Below are 20,677 nucleotides of genomic sequence, written 5' to 3' on the forward strand. Positions count from 1 at the left end.
CCTGCCATCCCACAACCTGTGATTTATAATAACCTAGTTAATGTTGACATTAAGCAGTTCTGAGTGGTAGAAATTCAAAATGATTTGAAGAAATTGAAAAACCGCAAAGCTCCTGGGATCTGTGAAATCTCCACGGGAACTGCTTAAAAACGGCAGTGGCACTATCCTGTTATGGCTCCGAACACTATACAATGCAATACGAGACTCGGAGATCTTCCCGAAAAACTGGGGTACAGGGATGATCCTACCACTGTGGAAGAGAAAAGGTTCCAGGAGGGAGTGCAGGAACTATAGAGGGATAACACTCCTCTCGGCATCAGGAAAGCTCTTTTCTGTGGTTTTGTTGCAGCGATGTTTTGCACACCTCCGACGAAAGCGCAGAGTAGAGCAGGCTGGTTTTATGCCTGGCCGATGAAGGACAGAGCAGATATTTTCTATAAGACAAATCATCGAGAAGGCGAACTTCAGCAGGCTTTCATTGCTTATGTTGATTTCAAGGCAGCATTCAACTCAGTAGACCGCGATTCTCTATGGAATATCCTTTGTAATATTGGTCTCCCGTCAAAATATGTCTGCCTACTCAGGGCCATGCATCAAGAGACTGAAAGCTGTGTGCAAGTGAATGGTAGACGTAGCACGTTCTTTCTAGAAAGAACAGGAGTCAGCCAAAGTTGTTCAGTTGCTTCTGAGCTATTTAATTGTATTATTGATCATATTATGACTTGTACGACCCGGAAGTTGAGCTTTCTACTCAAGTACAGGGATAGAGATGCCACGGATTGCGACTTTACTGATGACATAGCACTAGTCACCCACTCCAAGTCACAGCTGCTCATGACTCTAAACATGCTTCTGGGTGAAGCTGCCAGGACAGAACTATCCATTAACTGGAAAAAGACGAAGGTTATGGTAGTGCAGCCAACGTCAGACGCCGATAATTCTAATTACTTGGTCGCCAGAAACCAAATCGAAGGGGTTGACCAGTTCACTTAGCTTGGTTCAATTACATCATTGTATGGCTGCATCGATCATGAAGTTGCTGCTCGCACGGCCAAGGTCTCTGCCGTCTTCGATAGACTGAGCCATATTTGGAAGAAGTCAATGACCAAACGAGCCACCAAAATCAAGATACTTGGAGGATCAGTCTTTTCGATCATGCAATACGGAGCTGAAACTTGGCCTAAAACTGCAGTTCACTTAGCTTGGTTCAATTATATCATTGTATGGCTGCATCGATCATGAAGTTGCTGCTCGCGCGGCCAAGGTCTCTGCCGTCTTCGATAGACTGAGCCATATTTGGAAGAAGTCAATGACCAAACGAGCCACCAAAATCAAGATACTTGAAGGATCAGTCTATTTGATCCTGCTATACGGAGCTGAAACTTGGCCTAAAACTGCTGCTGCCCAGTGCCGTCTCAACACTCTTCAATCTAAGTGGCTTCGGAAAATCAAGGAGACCCGATGGACAGACTTTGTCAGCAACGACCGCCGACGTAGTATGACTTCCCGGTCACCTTTGTCATACCTGGTTGCCGAGCAGACACTTTGTTTGTTTGGAAATCTTTTGCGATTGCCTACAGACACCCCGGCTCAGATTCTTTACGACTTTGAGCCAACTAGTAGTGGCTGGAAGCGTCAGAGAGGAAGACCAACGTTCCGGTGGAGTGATAGTCTTGGGAATATCCTGGATCAATCTGGAATTTTGCTGTCTGATACAGAGGCCCTTGCTGCAGACCACCCCACGTAGTAAGTAAGCAGTAGTAAGTAAGAATACTCAATTCAGACACTAATCGTCTGTTAGTGATAACTATCCAAACACGCTAAGAAACAGAGAACACAAGAACGTCAGTGATATCCACAATAGGTGCGTAGCTATAAAAGCTAATAAAATATGAGAAACACCAATTTTTGAACTGTTTTTATATTTCATGAAATTAAGTTTAAAAAATTAAAACTATCTTTGTATGAATTGCGAAAATAATAAGTTTTATTAAAGTAGCCATTAAATAAAATTGCTTGAAAAAATCGCTGCTAGTATGGGAGTTGAACCCAAGATTCCTTGGGGACTGGGCGAGGCTACCAACCCTGAACTCATGTTTGTATGACCATTCGCTCTAATATATATATTAAATAAAAAAAAAACAAGTTTTTTTTAACTGAAAGTAAGGAACGATGTTAAAAACTTAAAACGAACAGAAATTATTCCGTATATGAAAGGGGCTATCCCCTCCTCAACGCCTCGCTCTTTACGCTAAAGTTTTTTATTGTTAAAAAAAAAAAAGTTGTGAGAAAGTCAAACTTTAGCGTAAAGAGCGAGGCGTTGAGGAGGGGATAGCCCCTTTCATGTACGGAATAATTTCTGTTCGTTTTAAGTTTTAACGTCGTTCCTTACTTTCAGTTAAAAAAACTCGTTTTTTTTTATTTAATTTTTGAACGTTTTTGAATTAATAAAGGTTTTGATTGTGGCACACCGTACATGAATAATTAAAACAAAATTTGCATATTAATTTCGCTTTTATTTTGTTAAATGGCTTTCTCGAAACTTGTCTAATTTTATTTGCGAACGTTTTTATTAGTAATAAATATACTTAACTTACGAATTAACTTACATAACGAACTTCTATATTCATAGATTTTTAATACGTATATTAAGGGGTTGGCCCCCTAGTCAATACCTTGCTCTTTACGCTAAAGTTCGAATTTTGTTCTAATTCTTTAAAAATGACCCTTTAATCAAAAAGGCCGTTAATTAGAATAAATAGCTCTTATGAAAGTACTAAAAAATCTTTGGCTTAAAGAGCGAATTATTGACTAGGGGGTGAACCCAATCATATATGTAAAATTTTCTGTTCGTTTTAAGTTTTGATGTTGCTCCTTACTTTCAGTTGAAAAACTTGTTTTTTTTATATTTAATTTGTGATCTTTTTCTTTAATAATGCTGGGAAATCTGGCGCGCCCTTCATAGCAATATCCCTTTCCCCATGAAAACTTCCTTCATGGAAAGATCCTCCCATATAACCCCCGACCCCCCCACCTACCAGAAAAAATCCCTCCTGAAAATGTCTGTATACTTCCCAATAACCAATGCTATATGTTAACATTGGGTAAAGTTCATAACTTTCAGTCCTCCCTCTGGGGACTTCGGGGGAAGTCATTCTAAAACACATATTTATCATATTTTCGACCATGCTGAACAAAATGGCGATCTCAAAATTTTGATCGGGTGACTTGGGAAAAAAATGAGCGTGGGAGGGGACCTAGTTGCCCTCCATTTTTTTGGTCACTTAAATAGAGAAGTAGAGATTTTATTTTCCGTTCCAATGAGCCCTATCAAGATATTCTAGGACAACTGGGTCGACACGATCACCCCTGCGATAAAAAAAAATAAAAAAAGTAAAATAAAAATAAACACGCATCCGTGATCTTTCTTCTGGCAAAAAATACAAAATTCCACATTTTTGTAGATAGGTGCTTGAAACCTCTACAGTAGGGTTCTCTGATACGCTGTATATGATGGTGCGATTTTCATTAAAGGTTCTATAATTTTTAGGGGGTATTTCCCCTTTTTTCTAAAATCAGCTAAATTTTCTCGCGTAACTTTTGATGGGTAAGACTAAACTTTATGAAACTTATATATTTGAAATCAGCATAAAATTTGATTCTTTTGATGTATCTATTGGTATCAAAATACCGTCTTTTAGAGTTTCGGTTACCATTGAGCCGGGTCGCTCCTTACTTACAGTTCGTTACCACGAAGTGTTCGATATATATATATATATATATATATATATATATATATATATATATATATATATATATATATATATATATGTGTGTGTGTGTATATATATACTATATATATATATATATATATATATATATATATATATATATATATATATATATATATATATATATATATATATATATATATATATATATATAAATAACCTGATATATATAGTAACAACTCACCGCAGCACCAAGCCACCGGGGCCAACACAGCTAGACACGCTCCTCCTCCATCCTAATCTTTTCAGAGCTTCCCTCTTTACACCCTCTTAGGAAGCTCATATTTCCTTAATAATTTTTCTTTATGACATCCTCCCACCCCAACCAAGGACGACCTACTTTCCTGTTAGCCTCAGACGGTTAGCCGAAAAAGACAATCTTCGCCAATCTATCTTCCTTCATTCGCAAAACATGCCCAAGCTATCTCAATCTTTCCCTCATTGTAGCCCTAGAAAGCGGGATTGAACCACACTTTTCGTACAGCGTACTGTTTGAAAGACGGTCAGTCAGCCGAGTACCCAGAACAATCCGTAGGCAATTTCTCTGGAAAATATCTAGCAAATCTTCATCCACTTTTCAGAGCACCCATGCTTCAGAGCCGTATTTGAACACTGTCATCACTGCAGGCTCAAAAATTCTAGTTTTGGTTTGCAGACCTATCTTCCTGTTCTTCCAAACTTTTTTTAACAGTGAAAAAAGACCCTGAGCCTTGGCTATTCTATTTTTAACATCTTTACTGCTGCCATCGTCTTTACTAATAATACTACCAAGCTAAGTCAAGCTGTCCACCTGATCAATCTTTTCGTTACCCAACATCACCTTTTCATATTCACTTATTCCTAGGATTAGTTACTTAGTCTTCTTAACATTAGTTTTTAAACCTATTCTAGCTCCCTAAACTCACAAAACCTATAAGAGTTCATTCATTTTGCTCACACTTACATCTAGCATGCTTGAATCATCTAAGCCCAGGAGAGTTTTCCCTCCCTGTTTGATTCCGTGGTCACCCATTGCCTTTCCTGTGCTCCTTAAGACAAAATCCATCAAAATGATCCATATAAAGGGGGATAGAAGACAACCCTGTTAACTCCTGATTTAAAATGAAACCAGCTGCTAACCTCATTTCCTACCTTAATCGCAGTAGTGTTATTCTCGTACATAGCACTAATCACTTTAATGTATTTGTCTGGTATAGCATACAAGGATAAGACCTTTGCTAAAGCTCTTCTATCAACAGAATCAAACGCTTGCTCATAATCTATAAAACCGAGGACCAAAGGTGTTTGATAAATCAGGCACATCTCAATTATTAACCTTAGAAAAAACTTTGGTCGACACATCTTCTACCTTTTCTAAAACCGCACTGTTCTTCTCTTATAACTTTGGCTACAGCATGTCTCAGTCTAAAAAGTTTCATATTATTAAGTAATTTGCTAACTAAAGAGGCTAGACTAATGCCTCGATAATTACCACACTCACTCTTATCACCTTTCTGATACAGTGATTTAATTAGGAATTTCCCAAAATCGCTAGGTGCCTCTCCTTTTTCAAATATCATATTCGCAATCTTCATCTTATTTCTAACCTCAGAGCCACCGTATTTAAGAAACAAATTTACTACACTATCAGCAGCTGAAGCCTTATTACTTTTTAATCTTTTTAGTACTGTCGCTAATTCTTCCTCGAAAAACAAATCTTCCTTCGCGTCCAAGGTGTCACACACTTTTTCATTTTCCTATATATATTTTCCTGCAACTCTGCTCGATTTAGCACAATCTCAAAATATTCTGCCCCTCTCTTTAACTCTTTTCTCATCAATAATTGTGGCCCTTTAAATATCTTTAACTGGTACAATTCTGGATTGACCACTCCGTCTCATTTCATTAACATGCCAGTACAATATTTTACTATTATGCCGTCTAGCTGCAACTTCCAAATCCTCGGCAATTTTATCCCAGGTCTGCACCTCATACCTCCATAGTTCATATTTTAATGCTTCCTCCACTTTCTTTACAGTCCCATTGTTTTTATATGATCTATGACTAAGATAATTCTTGTACAAGCCTCTTCTCCTGTCTATTAATCATAAGGCTTTTTCACTATATTCCCAGCTGCGCTCCTAGCTTTCTTCCCTCAGCAACTTCACAAATTGTTTTCCTAAAATTATTCCAACCCTCTTCCATATTGTCAAATTTAAACTCTTCAGTTTAGTATTCAATTGTTCCTTGAAAGTTTCTCTCAAGTTTTCATCCTCGAGTCTACCAACGTCATAACTTCCCGGGGGGTAGTTACCCTTCCTAAATTTTAGCTTTAAATTAACCCTAGACACTACTAGATGGCGATCTTTACTTTTAACAACAATAAAAGCACTCTTATATACCCTAGTACCTTGTATTGATCCTACCAGTCTTTGGTTTCAGAGGCAACGCTAAAGCGTTGCCTATAGTAAAGGCCATACGGCTCCAATCTTCTTCTTTTTTTTCCCAGAGGCACTTTATATGGAAGGGGTGGTTGTATAAACTTCAAAGAGGGCTCATTCGATTGGAAATCGAGAGTTCTAGTGCCCTTTTAAAGAGTAAAAGTGATCAGAGGGCAACAAGCCTCCCCCAAGCTCTTTTTTGCCAAATACATCCGATAAAAATTTTTCGACAGTTATTTTGTTAAAAATAGTTCAAAGATCATATAACAAAAACTCCAGTGTCGACACCCCCCCCCCCCCCGGGCAGGCGTAGTAAGTTATGCCGTGGGGGCATATATGGTTCTTATGGAAGGGATGCTCGTATAAACTTCAAAGAGAGCTCATTCGATCGGAAATGGAAAGTTCTAGTTCACTTTTTAAGAGTCAAAAGAGATGAGGGCACCTAGCCCCCCCCCTCCACGCCCTTTTTGTCCTCAAACCCATCCGATAAGAACCTTGAGATAGCCGTTTTTTAAAAAATAGTTCAAAGACCATATAACGAAAACTCCGGGGTCGACACAGCCCCCCTGGACCCAAGGGCAGGCTTTGTAAGTTATGCCCTGGGGGAATATATGGTTCTTATGGAAGGGATGCTCGTAAAAACTTCATACAGGGCTCATTTGATTTGAAATTGAACGATCTAGTTCACTTTTTGAGAGTCAACAGATTGGAGGGCAACTAGCCCCCCCATGCCTCTTTTTCCCAAATGCATCCGATAAAAATTTTGAGATAGCCATTTTGTTAAAAATTGTTCAAAGGTGAGGTAACAACATTTCAGCTTTCAACACAACCCCCAAGGGCCCGGGGGGCAAATGTCGTGTGTTCTACTCTGGGGCGTATATAATTCTCATGGAAAAAACTTCTATAGGAACGACAGAGAGGGATAACTTGATTGGAAATTGAAAGTTCTAGTTCACTTATTACGGGCCAAAAGAGTTCCGAGAGTACCTAGCCCCCCCACGCCTTCTTTTTCCAAACCCATCTGATGAAAACTTTGACATTTTGTTAGAAATAGTTCAAAGGTCGGATAAGAAAAACTTCGGTGTCAATACAATCCCCCAAGGCACGGGGGAAGGCGTTCTGATTTATGCCCTGAAGGAATGTATGGTTCTTATGAAAGGCATGTTCGTAAAAACTTCATAGAAGGCTCATTTGATTGGAAATTGAAGGTTCTAGTTCCCTTTTTAAGAGTCAAGAGATTTAAGGACAACTAGCCCCCCACGCCCTTTTTCCCCCAAATCCATCCGCTACAAAATTTTGAGATAGGCATTCTTTTAAAAATTGTTCAAAAATTAGATAACAAAACCCCAGTGTCAACACAACCCCCCAGGGCCCAAGGGATAGGCGTTGCAAGTGTTGTCCTGGGGGCATATATGGTTCTTATGAAAGGGATGCTCGTATAAATTTCGGAGAGGGCTCATTTGATTGAAAATTGAAAGTTCTAGTTCACTTTTTAAGAGTCAAAAGATATCCGAGGGCAACTAGCCCTCTCCCCCACACACCTTTTCCCCCCAAGCCCGTCCGATAAAGATCTTAAAATAGCAATTTCATTAAAAATACTTCAAAGGTCAGATAAGAAAAACTCCTGTGTCGACGCAACCCCCCAGGGCCCGGAGGCAGGCCTTGTAAGTAATACTCTGGCGGCATATATAGTTCTTATGGAAAGGATGCTCGTATACACATCGGAGAGGGCTCATTTTATTGGAAATTGAAAGTTCTCGTTCACTTTTTAAGAGTCAAAAGAGATCGGAGGGCAACTAGCCCCCCCCCCCTCCGTACCCTAAAGGCATCAGATAAAAATTTTGTAATAGACATTTTGTTAAAAATAGTTCTAAGTTCAGATAACAAAAACTCCGGTGTCGATATAGCCCCCAAAGGGCCCAGGGGTAGGCGTTGTAAGTTATACCCTGGGGGCATATATGGTTATTATGGAAGGTATGCTCGTATAAACTTCATAGAGGGCTCATTTGATTGGAAATTAGAAGTTGTAATTCACTTTTTAAGAGTCAAAAGTGATCCGAGGGTAGCTAGCCGCCCCCCCCCACATTCCTTTTTTTCCCAGAGGCACTTCATATAGAAGGGGTCGTCGTATAAACTTCAAAGGGGGCTCATTCGACTGGAAATCGAGAAATCTAGGGCCTTTTTGCGCCAATGACGCAGTAGGCTTTAGACTTTTGCAGTGAGAGAAGGAGGCGATACCCAAACTCTTGTTTGTAGTTATTTTTGTTCGATTCAAGCTTGATTTGCATATTCAATTTAAGTTTCACTCGTTTTAACATTTATTTATTCATTCATATTAGTATCTATTGTATGTTTGTTTGCATTGATTGCTTATTTAATTTCTGTTCGTTTTGGGTTTCATCTACACTTAAGTAGCAAAATACTTTTTTCGTTTTAAGCTTCATTTGCATATTCAATTTAAGCCTTATTCGCTTTAAGATTTATTTATTCATTTGTAATATTACTTGCTGTATGTTTTTTTGCTATGATTGTTTATTTATTTCTGTTCGTTTTGGGTTTCATTTATTCTTTAATAGTAATTTCCGGTCGTTTTGGGTTTGAATTTTAACAGGTATTTGTATCTGCTGATCTTAAGTCATGGGTGCCCATATAGGGGGGGGGCCGAGGGGGCCTCCGGTCCCCCTGGCTGAATGTTGCTGCCTTATATTTCATATATTTTTTTTAGATTTATATTATACAGCATTCGAAGTGCCAATTAGACCAGCTAAGCCCCCCCCCTAAAATTCAGCTTATGGGCGCTAGTGTCTTAAGTTTAAAATGGCCTTTACTTTTCTTTGCAAACCTTCTTTTACTGAAAGTTTTTTTTAATTAATACAATGACATAATCAATAAGATTTGCTGTCTTACCATCACGTGAATACCATGTTAAATTATGGGCCATTTTATGACCAATCACTGCCTTGGTTATAACTAGATTGTTCTACCTACAAAATCGCAGCAGTTTGTAGCCATTTCTTTTTTTTTTTTTTTTCTACACAAAATTTACCTAGGCTAGGATAATATCTATCCCTATTTTTACCGACCTGGGCGTTAAAATCTCCAAATCAAAACAACATATACCACATACCTGGGACCCTGTCTATTTGCTCCAGTAACTGTAAGTAAAATTAATCTGAGTCACTAGCATCTACGTCAGTCGGTTCTACAGGCGCATATACTACTATAACTGATACCCTGAAATTTTGGTCATAAAATGAACGATTAGTATTCTATAAGTATTCTATAATACCTTCCCAGCCTAAACAAGACTTAGCAGCTTCCTTATTCATCATCAGCCCTATTCGCTGTCTATGTAACCTATCCTTCCTGCCTAAGTAAATATATTCTATATCACCTAATTTCATGCTTCCTACCCCATGAATATAAATTTCTGAAACTTCTAATAAGTCCAGTTCGAATCGTCTGAATTCGTCAGTCAAAATGTCGATAGCTGGATTATTGAAAAATCGTGCAGATTCTTAATGTCCCAGATATAAGGCAAAGCTGGCTGGCATTGCCACACGAGAGGCTGTTTGAGTCTGCGGTTTCGAAGTTTGAACCCTATCAGGGTCTTTTCCCGTTTTCGCATAGTTAATTGCAATATTTTCTCGTTTTTCTATATTTCTTAGCTCTACTTTTACTTGTGGTTTATACAGGATCATATATAAATTATAATATTATAGTGTCTAACTGTACATAAGGACTTGCTGTGTTCCATGCAAGTTCTATCAATTAAATATTTTTTTCAGCACTGACAATTTTTTAGTTTGATTCCAAGGAGTAAGGCCTCTGGAAATCTCCCCCTTCTTTTTCCCTGGGTTAGATCAACCATATATGTTTTCCAGTAAATATATTCTTGTATTCTTATCACTTTACATTTCTGGTTCCTGGACCGAAGGGAAAGTCGGAGGTAGTACTTCAACGATGATTTGTTCCCAGTTTTATTCCGCCTGTTTTATCGACTTACGTTTTCCTAGCCTAACGGAAATTAAAAAAAATTCCTGAAATGAAAAAAAAGGAAAAAGAGAAAACCAGCATGACGAGGATATTGCAAATTTCAATCAAAAATAACAAAAAGAAATGAAGAAAATTATGTTAAGCAAATACTTGAACAAACGCCAAATCACATAAGTAAAAGTTGGATTGTTAATTCTCGTGACTTCAACTTTTTTAAAAGAAACTCCCTTGATTAACAGAAAAATTACACGACGTGATTGAGATAAGCCAAATTAAATAAAAAATTCCATACCGAGCAGTATTAAAAATATTTGATGTTTTGGCAGAAATTGTTTTTGAGAAAGAATGCCACATGTACCTCAACTAGGGTGCTTTATAGTTTATGGACATGAAATAGAAGAAGGGGAGACCAACAAAATCTATTTATATTTAATCAAAACAATTTAAAAATACTATCAAATTTAGGCAATCTCAACGGTGAAAGCAACAAGGCAATAGAAAAATGGGTAAAAATAAGTGCTGCAATATTATGTACGTTGAGAAGCATATTTACACAGAAGCCACGTAATCATTTGTCTGTGTTTGGCGACGCCGCTACAAACTCACCCTGTACAGGTCCACCTTAACCGATTACTAATTTTGGCATCATTTAGCTAACTTTAAATGGAGAGGGGAAAGGGGCATAACATGTTTCTTGTGTTTATACTATCTTAAGCAAAGTTTTTTTTTTTTTTTTTTCAAGCAAGATGCGACATTCAATCAATTACTTGATGACATACCATTAGTCTTGGCGATTAAATATTTACTGATTGTATGGATGGTTAGCCTATTTGAAAGACAATAATTCTCAATTGCCAACAATGTTTCACAAGACAAAGAACAACCAATGACCTTATGTTTATACTTTTGTAGTTGTTAGCCTACTTTAATAACCAACCTTCTTTCATGTTTTATGTTTATTAATCTTTACTTGGAAACTTTTCATCTCAAATTTACAACAATTTAGCAATTAAACTGAGACTAAAGTATGCTGTTTTCTGTGTTTTCGTTTGAGACTATATAGCTCTGTTTTACCTTCTATCATCGTGATAGTCCCTTTTCTAAATACACATTATCTTTGTGTCTTATCCGCAGCAGAGCTGGCGGTAATCCGCAGGAGGGTCTGAATCCAATACCTTGCGGCATCTTCCCCACTGAAGCTCTGAAAGGAAGGTTGAAAACCCCTATAGGCCTACCGACTCATTTAATTTCGTACGAGCTTACTATTTCCTAAACTATATTTTCGACTCCTTGATCAAACTGATCAAATTTATCTTACTTACTACTATCACACCAGCACGGCATAAGAGAATTTTTGCAATTCTTCCAGTTAAAGGAATAGTGGATATAGCTTACAAGGGCACACCCGGGATTTTTATTCGGGGGGGGGGGGAGAAAAGATTTAAAAACGCATCAAAAGTTTGTTTATATGAATTTTTATTACTTTTTTACAGAGTAAGACAATCTTTTTTAGGGGAGGGGGGGGGGGTCAAACACGTTAACCCCCCTGGATACGGTCTTGTTAGCTTATTTATTAAACTTTGTAATGAAGATTCCTGTCGTTAAGAGTTTATGCAACTTTATCAATCAGATTTTGTGTCCTTGTAGAATAAAAAAAGGAAATTTCATTCTAATCTCAGAATAAACATCACCTTAACATCTTCAACGTCATCATAAACTTCACTGAAGTATTTTTACTAACATGCCATTGACGAAAGAAAAAATAAATATTACTTACTAATAGTCTTGTCAACAAGATCAAGAAACACTCCGATAACGTCGCCTAGTTCTGTGATATGTCCATAGTTTTCATACAATCCCATATAGGCTTTCTCCTCCTTAGAAAGGAAAGAAAATACACAGGGTAAATGAAAGGTATAAGGTTGCATTCACAATTGAAACTTTTTTTACCTTACAATTCCCATCAACCAGCAAACAAGTGGAAAAAGTTATGAAACAGCACAAGGGATAAATGAAATTAAATTTGAAAACTTAGGTTTAGCAAAACATTAGCAAAAGCGATTATGAACCACAATCTGGTTCAGCATGGAAGGGCTTCATAACCGCAAAAATATCACAAATAGACAAACTATGAGGCCCAACTGCATTCATCAGACCATCTCAAAGTTTTGAATGCATAGAGGCACTCCAAAAGGTTTAGATAACACAAGGTAGTAGAACTCTCAAATAGAGGTAGCAGCATTCTCAAATAGGGTTGGGTGTATTCTGAATTTCAATCTGTCACAGTTCAGCCCCTTACGCAGGAATTGTTTTTGGGGGGAAGGGGAGGGAGGGGGCTGTAATAGTAACATTGTTTTTGGAGAGGGGGCATTAATAAAACAAGTACAAATGTTATTTTATAATAGGAAAAAGAATTGCCCCAACCCCCTGTGTGCGTTCCTGTCACAGCCATCACTTGTTTCCATTCCTCTGAGCTGCCCATTTTCTTCTGTGACGTGAATAATAACAGAATATAATAGATAACAATTTTCCGTAAGATAACTTTTCATGAAAATCTCAGACTAGCCTGTTCTCTAGAATTAAATTTAAAGGGAAGTATTCTGATATTTCACCAACAAAGACTCAGAGAAACTAGTCTATGATGTGCTGACAACGCACTTGAGTAATTCTCAACAGAGAGAAGGTGGGAAGGGAGAAAAATAAAATATTTGCACAGCAACCCTCACTGGGCACCTTACAGAGGAGACTTACAAATTATTTTATCGTGAATATCAAGCATGCAGCCAATGATATCACCAACATCGAATCGCTTTCCGCATATCTCCAATGAGCCATGGTGAATTTTCACGGCCTATGATAAGTTAAATTTCGAATTAGGCTGCCACATCAATAGCTAACTACATTATCACTGTAGGAGACTACAAATAAAAAAGTTCCAGAGAATTTATAGATTTACAAAGAGTTAAGTGTGAAAAATTATAACTAAGACGAGTGTATATTTCGACAGATATTTTTATTTGTCTAAATAACAGATAAAATGTCCAGAAATCTTAGCTACAAATTTTAAATTGTATACTGTCCTGATAAAGATATCTTTATAATTTTTTTAGCATTAATTTAAAAAAATCCCCAAAAAAGAAGTTTTCCGAAGAAAAGTAAAGAGCCATATTAAAATCTAAATCCAGCAGAAATAAAGTAATATAATAGTTCAAACTTAAACCTAACAGAAATTACTATCAATGAATAAACGAAACCGAAAACAAACAGAGATGAACATTGATAATTACATCAAACACCAAACGCAACATCGCCACATAAAACTCAAATGATGTACTGGCCTTCAGAGGGTTTAGGGGGAAGTCGTAGGCCTATTATTTCTTATCGCAATTTCTGTTTGCTCAGTAGGGGCCTCTCCCAGGGCACTCAGCGCGCCCCCAGGTGGCAGATAGGGGAAAGTCCTACCGATATGTAGGATACCTCCATTGAGTAGGAGACGCGGACCAAGGGAGGACCTAGTCCCTGGGGTACCACAATAAAAACCGGGACAAGCTCGCCCGGGCGTCGTAAATAAAGGCGAAGGAGGAAGAAGGCCCCTCGGATGTACATTCAGCAGGACCCAACGGCATTTGGATAAGTCCCGTGAGTGCAAACCTTCTCCCAGCAGTGGATTAAATAGCATGGTGAAGCAAAACATCCTCGTAGGAGGATCCTCTATAGGAGGACAACTGCGGCAGGGCGTAAGATCCAATTTTATGTACAACGGCCTCTGCAAAGAGCTGCCCCTACCCTGTCCGTGTGAGCCAACTCCAGTGGACTACAAACCTGCAGGCCTAGGATCGATCGGGCCGACGACCCTTCATCTGAAAATAATTACCACGAAAAAGAACAGACAATGCCTCAGATACTTTACCCCCTTCTGACTATCGACACCTGCCTACCCATAGACCGAGTTCTCACCAACAACTAAACCTAATTGACAAAGGTGGCCTTAATCAACATCTGGAATGTTTTGACGCTAAACTTCCCTGTATCAAAAGTCCTGCTCGCTCGAGAGTTGAAAGGTAATAATATCTCAATAGCAGGCATCACAGAGACAAATCTTCTAGGCAATAACTCCGAATCTATTGGAGGCGGGTATTACTTGCTTGGGTCTGGAAGCGTGTCACTCCGCTGGAATGGCGTGGGCCTTGTAATGACTGCGAACATAAAGAAGTGCCTTATATCATCTCAGCAAATCTCCGACAGAATAATGACAGCACGGCTTCAGCACAAGCATAGGAAGTGGAGTATAATAGTATGGTACACCCCAACTAACGATGACCAATACTCTACCAAAGACGAGTCTTACTCTCAACTGTAAGGATTATTGTCACAAATATTACCCCATGACATCACCACACTTCTGGGCGACTTTAACGCCACTGTCTCAGACCCAGATGGCATATGGCGTGGCGTGATAGGTGGAGCAAATCCAGACCATGTCCGTGAAAACGGAACCCGTCTCTTGCAACTTTGCATAGCAAATAACTTCGCTAGCACAAACACAGTCTTTCAAGAGAAGAGGATATACAAATAGACTTGGTAAAGCAAGGACGGAAAGACCAGGAAGATGACAGATTACGTCATCGTAAGTCACGGATGGAGTTCGTTTATCACCAGCTGCCAAATATACAGGGGAGCTGAATTATGCAATACCGATCACAGACTCGTGGGTGCATCTCTTCGTCTACGTCTCAAGAAATATGAGTCAGGTACTAGAGTTCCCCACTTCAATCTCCAGAATCTGAAAGATTGCAGTATCAGAGAAAAGCATGCTGTGGAAATATCAAACAAATTCGAATGCTTCGAGTCCCTACTCTATTCCGAGGGAGCATGGAAAAATTTTAAGAGCAATATCCTGAAAGATACTGAGTCCTCTGTTGGTCGAAGGCAGTCACGCAAAGCTCAATGGCTGTCAGACTAAACCCTGAAAGTTATAGAACAACGCCAGCAGGCTCCCTCAGCGGCAACATGTCAGAATACCGCAAGCTGAACATTGTGAAAAATAAATTCGGCCATCACGATAATAAACAGATCGTCCAAGAGAAGAACAAGGAGCTAGAAAATGCAACACGCAAAGGCAACATTGGGACACTATATAGATATCTCCGTGAACTTGTTTCCAAGGAAGTCACCTCAGTCGACCTCATTGTTGCTTCCAATGGATCCCCGTTACCAGAAGAGTCAGCTCAGCTCGAGAGATGGAGAGATCATTTCTCCACCCTTCTAAACTTCGATGTTGTCCCATATCCTGACCCATATCTCATAAGAGCTGCATCGCTTGCGCCTACAATTCCACTTGGTAGTAATGACGAAGTAATGATCATTTTCCCTCGAGGAAATCAATAAATCTACCAAGATATTGAAAATAACCACACGCCTTGCTGCTGTGGAATAGCTGCAGAGCATTCGAAGTGTGGGGGTCCTGCCTTGTTGTTGTGGTTCTAAATAATGTTTAGCATAATTTGACACACGGATATCATTCTAAAGGATTGGCGGGTTGGGATAATTCAGCCACTATAGAAACGGAAAGGATCTAGGAACCAATGCCTTAACTACAGAGGTATAGCGTTACTCTCCGTCCCTGCTAATTTGTTTGCAATGACTCTCCGCAACAGGTGCTCTAGCATACCCTGAAGAAACCGAATAATCGCACAAGCAGGTTTAATGCCCGGTCGTTCTACAAGCGAACAGATATTTATTTTGTGGCAAGTGATAGAGAACACACGGGAATTTTGAAAGAAGGCGTACTTAGGCTTTGACGACTTTAAAGCCTTTTTCGACTCTTTAGATAGGATGTCGCTGTGCCTCATACTACGAACAACAGGTCTATTCCAGACGTACTGCTTTCCAGTTTGAGAGACTGTACGAACAAACGTCAAGATATGTACAAGTCAACGGGAAACGTAGCCAGCCTTTCTGTATTTGTACAGGAGTTCGGTAAAGATGTGCCAGGGCTCCTGAACCATTTAATTGCGTCATTGACTATGTTATGATAAGTACCTCTACCCGACTGGACTTCGGCTTGAAGTTCAGTGACAAACTTTTAAGCACGTTGACTTCACCGACGATTTGGCACTCATGACAAACACTCTCGAAAAACTTCGAGTGGTGCTGACAGTTATGAGAAGAAGTCAACAAGGTTGGGCTCAATAATGGCCGGAGCAACACACAGATTATGTTCATCGATTCACAATTATCTCAACAACACCTTCTTACAGTCGAAGTATGCCAAAATCAAATAGCAGTCGTGAAGGATTTCACGTACCTTGGCTCCATTCTGTCAAATGATGAATCAGTCGAAAGCGAAGCCAACGCGAGAATCGCTAACGCAACTTCCATCCTAGGGAGACTCAATAACATATGGCACAACCCCCTTATCAGCCGTCTTAGAAAGATGCAGATATTTAACGCATCTGTCGGCTCAGTCCTACTATATAGCACAGAAGCTTGCCAGCAACCACTATGACGTTGAGAAGGCTGGATATAATCCAAAGCAAAAAGACTCCGAAAGATAGTGGTATTTCTATGGTACGACTTTATCAGTAACACCAACCTCTTGTCCCGTACAGTGCATATTCCTTATTCTTCTTCCATGTTGTGCAGCGTACACTGAGATGGTATGGCCATTTCATCCGAAACTCAGCAGAAACCCCTTGTCGCATTGTATATTATTTCAACCCTGTGGCCGCTGGAAGGAAACGACCACCCTGTTGCCCAAGAGCAAGATGGTCCGATAGTCTACATCCTTTCCTCAGCAAGGCAAGAATAAGACCTGAAGATGCACCCGCAGCAGCTCAAGACCGGGTTAACTGGAGAACTATTGTATCTACTCTTTTAGCAGATACAAGTTTTAGGATTCATTTACTCATCCATAGTATTCTCGTCATATTCTTCCGGGGCAGTGGTATCAGACGCCATCTTCTATTAGGGAAATTGTTGAACGGTCTGGCTTCCGTGAGCAGTTGAGGCACCATTGCCTGCAGATTTATGAATTTTTTTTCTCAAGTAGTTCTATATGTTCTATATGTTTTATAGATTTTTATTTTGTTATGAAATGGGAACCCGAATGCACTGATGTAAATTAATAGTTTTTTTTGGAGTGGCAATAAACACCCAGGTTACTGGGCTTCATGCTTTCTTTTGTTGTTTTTTTTTGTGAAAAATTATGTCTTCACTGAAAAAAAATAATTTCCTTTCGTATTATGTTTGAATCATTATGACTTTATTTCATCTAGTTTTTATTTCTAGTATGACTTTTTTTTTAATTATTTAATTTCCGTCCGTTTTTAATTGACCTAGTTTTATAATTGGCTACATATAGGAATATTAGTAGATTTTTTTTTTATGCTTAAGGACTAAAATTTGATTTGTAATTTTTTTTTTTTGCAAAATTTCAATACTCAGTCAAAGTGTTCGACCACACGTATAATTGTGCAATAATTTTGCATCATTTTTGGAATGGATGAATGGTATAAAATTTGGTGTGAATAAAGAGAAGGCTTTTCATTCATAATGTTTGAAACCCGAATATAATTGGTCTGAATAGAGGACTGAAGCCATCTTTTAGATCCTAGATTGAACATACACCCATCTTAATCCACCATTTCAATCAAATAATGGGTATCATTAATACAAACAACAAATTAATTTCAAATATGTGGTCTTCATTGATCACAGATACCTAGTCCCTGTATACATACTGTGTAGGTTTAAGCCAATCGGAAATTAAAATTTGTAGGCCCAGTTTCGTGTGTCACACATGAATAAAACCCAACTTCAAAATACTTTGCCAATAGCCTTTTTACGTGCCTCACAAGTCCATACAATTCAAGTTACTTTCAAATTTGTATCTTTACATATTATGTTTGCTTTACTTAAATAATTTTCTGTCTTAAGTGCTTACTAGGCTGATCTTTTTGCTTCAACTGTAGTTAAGACTTAGCATTAGAAGTCAAGAAAAATTTACGCTATAATAATAAAGCTAAAACACATTTAGGAATGATATTACAATTAAAAAGGAGCGATAAAATTTTCACGGTTTCTTTACATGCACTTAGCTAAATTAGCATCACTGCATTTAGTACATTAGCTTTGGCATAGAGTATAACTTTCAACGTTAGTACTAAACTAAATAAGGTTAAAGGGGGGGTGTGACAATGCCTGTTAATGCTAATACTTAAAACTGGCGCACGAAGATTCTAATAAAAACCCAACAGAAACATTTCACTTTACTTTTGCATATTTAGCATACGTTGATTAAGAATCTAAGGCTAACATCAAATATAGAGATCCAAATTCGTAACATATTAGGTGCATATTTAACAATTTATGTTTGTGTCATCAAAGCTGGTAATTAAGTATTTGTGAATATTTAAAAAAAAACATTAATACATATTTTATAAATAGTGTTTGATTTTCAGCAAAGACAGCATTTAAATATTCTTAAGCTTATTGATTACTGATCTGATGTTATTATTGCTTTATGCAGGTCCAAAATCAAAGCGCACTAAGAACATATTTCAAAAATATCACAGAAAGGTTCTGATTCTCGTAGGAATTGGTGGATCTCTGAGTGAGCACACTTTGATTTAACTAGCCTTATGAACGGCAGTTACCCTAGATTATATGTAAATGGACTTCTTAGCTAAAATTTTAGAGCATTCAAGTTCTCTTTTTATTTTAGATCCCCTCTTAGCGGTATTCCCGGAATTAAGAGGGAGCCATCGTCTCTATGTCCTTTCGTCTTCTGCTTCTTCTAAACGGAAAAGTGTCAACGTAAAAAAAAAAAAAAAAAAAAAAAAAAAAAAAAATGAAAATCAGGTTAGGTTACAACCAAATAATTTTTAATCACCAGATAGTATTTTTACAGAAGGTAGCTTTGTTGTACTGTGAACTTTTAATAAGCCTTATCTCTTCATAGATAATTTTTGTTTCATATTCCACTTACCAGAGACACTTCCTTAAAGATCTAATCCAAACCTGTTTCTTGGTACTTCCTTCAAAACGGCAAGAAATTTTAATGCGTGTAAAACATAACCTTTCTTTATTTTTATTTTATTTGAATGAAATATAATATAAATACTTATTTCAAAATTTAAACATACTGATTATTCTTTTTTGTTTTATCTTTATGAAATATTGCTTTACGCTTCATATTTATATGAGAACTTTTTTTTAATTGAAATTGAATTTCTTTTTGTGTTCCCGGTACATGTTACGGAAGTTTTTAGTGGAGGTTTCGGCAAATATTCTAGCTCTGAACAGTCCAAAAGCCTCGAAAGGCTGGAAAGCCCCACTTTACAACTCTCTGGAACTAAAACTTACTTTACAACTTTCCAACTTACCACACAGAATAACGGTTTTGACTTTTTGTAATTGGGTCATTTTTTTTTTTTTTTTTTTTTTTGTGATTTCTTCTTGACGCTTAAAGTTAAGACTAAAAAGATAAAACAGAAAGTTTTAGGTGCTAAACTTAATAAAAATTATCATACATTTTATTCCATCTATGACAGGTTTCTTTTTACTATTATTATTTTACTATTTAGTAGTAGAGATGGGGGTACCAGCGCAATCCCTCACCCCTGCTGCCACCTACAACTTTTTTTAACACCATATATTGGCACGAGAACCACGTGGTTTATGGTTTTTGTCAATAAGAACTTGAAAAACATGAATTGTCTCACTTTTATGTATGATGTCTTGGATGGTTATGTGTGTTGTTCGATTTATTTTTTGTTCGCCATGGATTTTTAATGTTTTTTTTCAGTGAGAATTTGAAAAACAGGGGCTTTTTAACAGAAATGGATGTCATCAGCAATTCATGTCTGTTTTATGGTTTTCTCACTGAGAATGAAAAAACAGGAACTTTGTCACATTTATGGATGTCAACAGCAATTCATGTCTGTTTTATGGTTTTCTCACTGAGAATGAAAAAACAGTAACTGTCACACTTGCAAAACCAAAAACCCCGTGGTCCTGTCACGAGTAGCACCTGTGAACTTGATTTACATAATCGCTAGGGGAAATTATTGATTCACGAAGGGGAGAATTAAGAAACATTAAGGCTTCTTTAATCTTAGGTCTGAGGGATAAACGTTCTTTAGGTCAGAGAGAAAAATTAATATTCTATTTTTAAATAGGGCTTCATTGATCTTTAGTGTCAGGAATTATAATTGACATCACTTGTTATCTTGGAATTATGCGGGAGTCTAAAGAGATAGAAATTCTATTTTTAAATACGGCTTCACGGAGCTTTAAGTCGGAGAGATAAATTGATATTCTAACGAAACCCTAATAGTTTAGCTAGGAAAATTTATGAGATGAAGAGATTAACGTAGGAAAGGGTTTCCTAGAAATTTGAAATGCGTTAGCGCAGAGATGCCAAACAAAAGGAACACGCTGAAATTACGTTTAGGGATTATTTGGGCG

General features: G+C 37.9%; 1 protein-coding gene across 1 annotated transcript in view; it reads right to left on the reverse strand.

Annotated features, from left to right (window-relative positions):
- Positions 1 to 20,677, reverse strand: part of RyR (Ryanodine receptor) — a 602,377-nt gene that overhangs the window by 297,817 nt on the left and 283,883 nt on the right. Inside the window, 1 exon segment of the mRNA XM_089093383.1 lies at positions 11,985 to 12,084. Within this exon segment, the coding sequence (XP_088949509.1) occupies positions 11,985 to 12,084 (100 nt within the window).

The sequence above is a fragment of the Artemia sp. Qi Xiang Cuo genome, chromosome 8 (assembly GCF_049724085.1).
Source record: "Artemia sp. Qi Xiang Cuo chromosome 8, ASM4972408v1, whole genome shotgun sequence".
Taxonomy (NCBI): domain Eukaryota; kingdom Metazoa; phylum Arthropoda; class Branchiopoda; order Anostraca; family Artemiidae; genus Artemia; species Artemia sp. Qi Xiang Cuo.